Below are 3,580 nucleotides of genomic sequence, written 5' to 3'. Positions count from 1 at the left end.
ATCCCTGCTGTACAGGCTTCCTTCTTTTCACTCTGTCAATTAGGTTAGTATTGTGGAATAACTACAATGTTGTTGATCCTCAGTTTTCTCCTATCACAGCCATTAACGTCACCATTGACCTCAAGGTGAAATCCCTGAGCGGTTTCCTTCCTCTCTGGCAACTGAGTTAGGAAGGATACCTGTATCTTTATTGTGACTGGGTGTATTGATACACCATCCAAAGTGTAATTAATAACTGGTGAAATTGATGCTCAAAGGGATATTCAATGCCTGCAATATTTTATAAATATATATATATATGTGTGTTGTTTTTTTGTGCTTGGGAAGGGGTTGTCTTTTTCAACAAGTTGCTGAAATGGCTCACCAGTTTCCAGGAGAAGCAGGAGGCCTTGGACAATGTGCACCTCCTCATTGGTCATGGGGAAAACAACATGGATGCTGCCCTCCAGGCCCTCTCTCAGGGCATAGAAACATACCAGATTCAACCCGGTTGCCTGGAGCGTTTCTTCAATGATGGCGAGGCTCCTGATCCCGGCCTTCTCCCAGACCATCTGAGTGTCCTTCCAGACTGGACTCTGCTGCCGTTGACGAAGGGGACACTTCCCCCCTACATGATATACATTCTGCAGCTGAGGCCAGTGATACAGGGTATCCAAGTGGAAGATCACAGCTTACCCAGTGGGAACATCACCTCTCGGCCCATACGGCAGGTATTCTACGGGCTGCTGCTGGGTGAGGGGAGGGAAGTGGAGGAGTATGACAGGGAAGGGAAGAACCTGACCAGCAGCAAGGTTAAAGCCATCCTGCCCAGTGCCGCACAACTGCTGCAGCTGGACACACTGGATCAGGTATGTTGACATGTGATATAGTATACAGTATATAAGTTATATATACATGTGATATAGTATACAGTATATCAGGTATGTATACATGTGTAACGGATGTGAAACGGCTAGCTTAGTTAGCGGTGTGCGCTAAATAGCGTTTCAATCGGTGACGTCACTTGCTCTGAGACCTTGAAGTAGTGGTTCCCCTTGCTCTGCAAGGGCCGCGGCTTTTGTGGAGCGATGGGTAACGATGCTTCGAGGGTGACTGTTGATGTGTGCAGAGAGTCCCTGGTTCGTGCCCGGGTATGGGCGAGGGGATGGTTTAAAAAGTATACTGTTACACATGCGATATTTTAAACAGTATATCAGGTATAGTATACAGTATAGTATGATATAGTATACAGTATAGTATGATATAGTATACAGTATAGTATGATATAGTATACAGTATAGTATGATATAGTATACAGTATAGTATGATATAGTATACAGTATAGTATGATATAGTATACAGTATAGTATGATATAGTATACAGTATAGTATGATATAGTATACAGTATAGTATGATATAGTATACAGTATAGTATGATATAGTATACAGTATAGTATGATATAGTATACAGTATAGTATGATATAGTATACAGTATAGTATGATATAGTATACAGTATAGTATGATATAGTATACAGTATAGTATGATATAGTATACAGTATAATATGATATAGTATACAGTATAGTATGATATAGTATACAGTATAGTATGATATAGTATACAGTATAGTATGATATAGTATACAGTATAGTATGATATAGTATACAGTATAGTATGATATAGTATACAGTATATCAGGTATAGTATACAGTATAGTATGATATAGTATACAGTATAGTATGATATAGTATACAGTATAGTATGATATAGTATACAGTATAGTATGATATAGTATACAGTATAGTATGATATAGTATACAGTATAGTATGATATAGTATACAGTATAGTATGATATAGTATACAGTATAGTATGATATAGTATACAGTATAGTATGATATAGTATACAGTATAGTATGATATAGTATACAGTATAGTATGATATAGTATACAGTATATCAGGTATGTATACATGCGATATTTTAAACAGTATATCAGGTATGTATACATGTGATATAGTATACAGTATATCAGGTATGTATACATGTGATATAGTATACAGTATATCAGGTATGTATACATGGGATATAGTATACAGTATAATATAAACATGCTGCTGTTTATTCTGAAATTAATTCTCATTCTCTTGTTCTGTCTCTTAGGCTCCACATTCAGTGCGGCTTGAGGTGTTTTTGGTGACCGTTGGTGTGTCCCAGTCCATTTTTAAGGGTCTCCCACCTCAACTGGGACTTCCTGTAGCTGTTACCTACTACTGGCTGAGGCACGCCCATCCCCGACCAGACCGTCCTCTCCTGCAGGCCCTGCTACTAGGACTTGTGTTCGGAGAGCTCTGCAGACAGAGGAAGAGCCAGAGAGGTATGGACCAGAATATGAATGAAAACACACACACAGACACACACAACTTAGAATTTATAAATAAAGTGCGTGAAGTGCAGCCAATGACTCCTCCCCTTCTTGTGTATCAGGGTTTATAGAGGAGGGACTAGTGTTGGAGAGGATGAGAGGGTTGATTCAGAGACCTGCTATGAGTCCAGACCTGGGTGTGGCCCACGTCTTTAGCCAATGGAATCGTTGCATGAGGGATGGCCTTTACCTGAACCAACTGCTGTGTCTCCCTCTACCTGAGCCTCAGTGTGCCTGGTAAGGTGTCCCTTCCTAAAACAACCCTAACCTCTAACCTCTAGAGTAGACCAGGGGTATTCCTTTACATTGTATTCTAGCCCAGCAGCAACACAGCTAATTCAACCCTCTGTTGTTTCCCTATTGGAGTCTAGGTTGTACAAGGGAACTCTGGTGCACCAGCTTGTGGACCAACTGAGAGGGGGGGTGACCCCGGATTCTCTCCTGATGGAAGACCCTTCCTCTGTGCAGCTGTACAGAGCCATGCTGGAAGCCATATTCAACTCCTAGGAAGCTGAGACCACTGGACAACCTGACGGACCCTCCACAGATTCTGGTGCTGGAGGAAGAAGAGGATGTTGATGATGATGATGGTGCTGGTGCTGGAGGAAGTTGTACTGAAGTCCCAATGTCCCACTGCAAGAGGAAGGAAAGATTTAACAAAGCTCTGTCAAGTTGTAAATATCGGGACCACTATATACAGACCACTATATAGGGACCACTATATAGGAAACACTATATAGGGACCACTATATAGGAACCACTATATAGGGACCACTATATAGGAACCACTATATAGGGACCACTATATAGGAACCACTATATAGGAACCACTATATAGGGACCACTATATAGGGACCACTAGGGACCCAGCTTTCTGTGACATTTTAGTGACAGAAGGCCTGGGTAGGAAGGCCCCACTTGCATACACACACACACACACACACACACACACACACACACACACACACACACACACACACACACACACACACACACACACACACACACACACACACACACACACACACACACACACACTCATGAAGTAGTTTCACTTTCATTCACACACAGAGAATAAAGAAGAATGAACATCGATAAGAGAATTCACATTTATTTAAATAAAATAAGAAAAAAAGAGAAGAAATGAATTGGGACTGAAGTTTATTGAAATGATCA

At 41.0% G+C, this 3,580-nt stretch overlaps 1 protein-coding gene across 1 annotated transcript; it reads left to right on the top strand.

Moving 5' to 3' along the window:
• The first annotated feature begins 332 nt into the window (after positions 1 to 332).
• LOC116359294 (protein asteroid homolog 1-like) lies at positions 333 to 3,144 on the top strand. Its single transcript, XM_031812069.1, has 4 exons — positions 333 to 848; positions 2,143 to 2,356; positions 2,467 to 2,641; positions 2,776 to 3,144. The coding sequence occupies exons 1-4, from the start codon at positions 432 to 434 to the stop codon at positions 2,909 to 2,911; spliced, it is 942 nt and encodes a 313-aa protein (XP_031667929.1). The 5' UTR covers positions 333 to 431; the 3' UTR covers positions 2,912 to 3,144.
• Positions 3,145 to 3,580: the final 436 nt, after the last annotated feature.

This window comes from Oncorhynchus kisutch, unplaced genomic scaffold (genome assembly GCF_002021735.2).
Source record: "Oncorhynchus kisutch isolate 150728-3 unplaced genomic scaffold, Okis_V2 Okis02a-Okis13b_hom, whole genome shotgun sequence".
NCBI lineage: Eukaryota > Metazoa > Chordata > Actinopteri > Salmoniformes > Salmonidae > Oncorhynchus > Oncorhynchus kisutch.
This window is presented reverse-complemented; position numbering and strand designations above follow the sequence as displayed.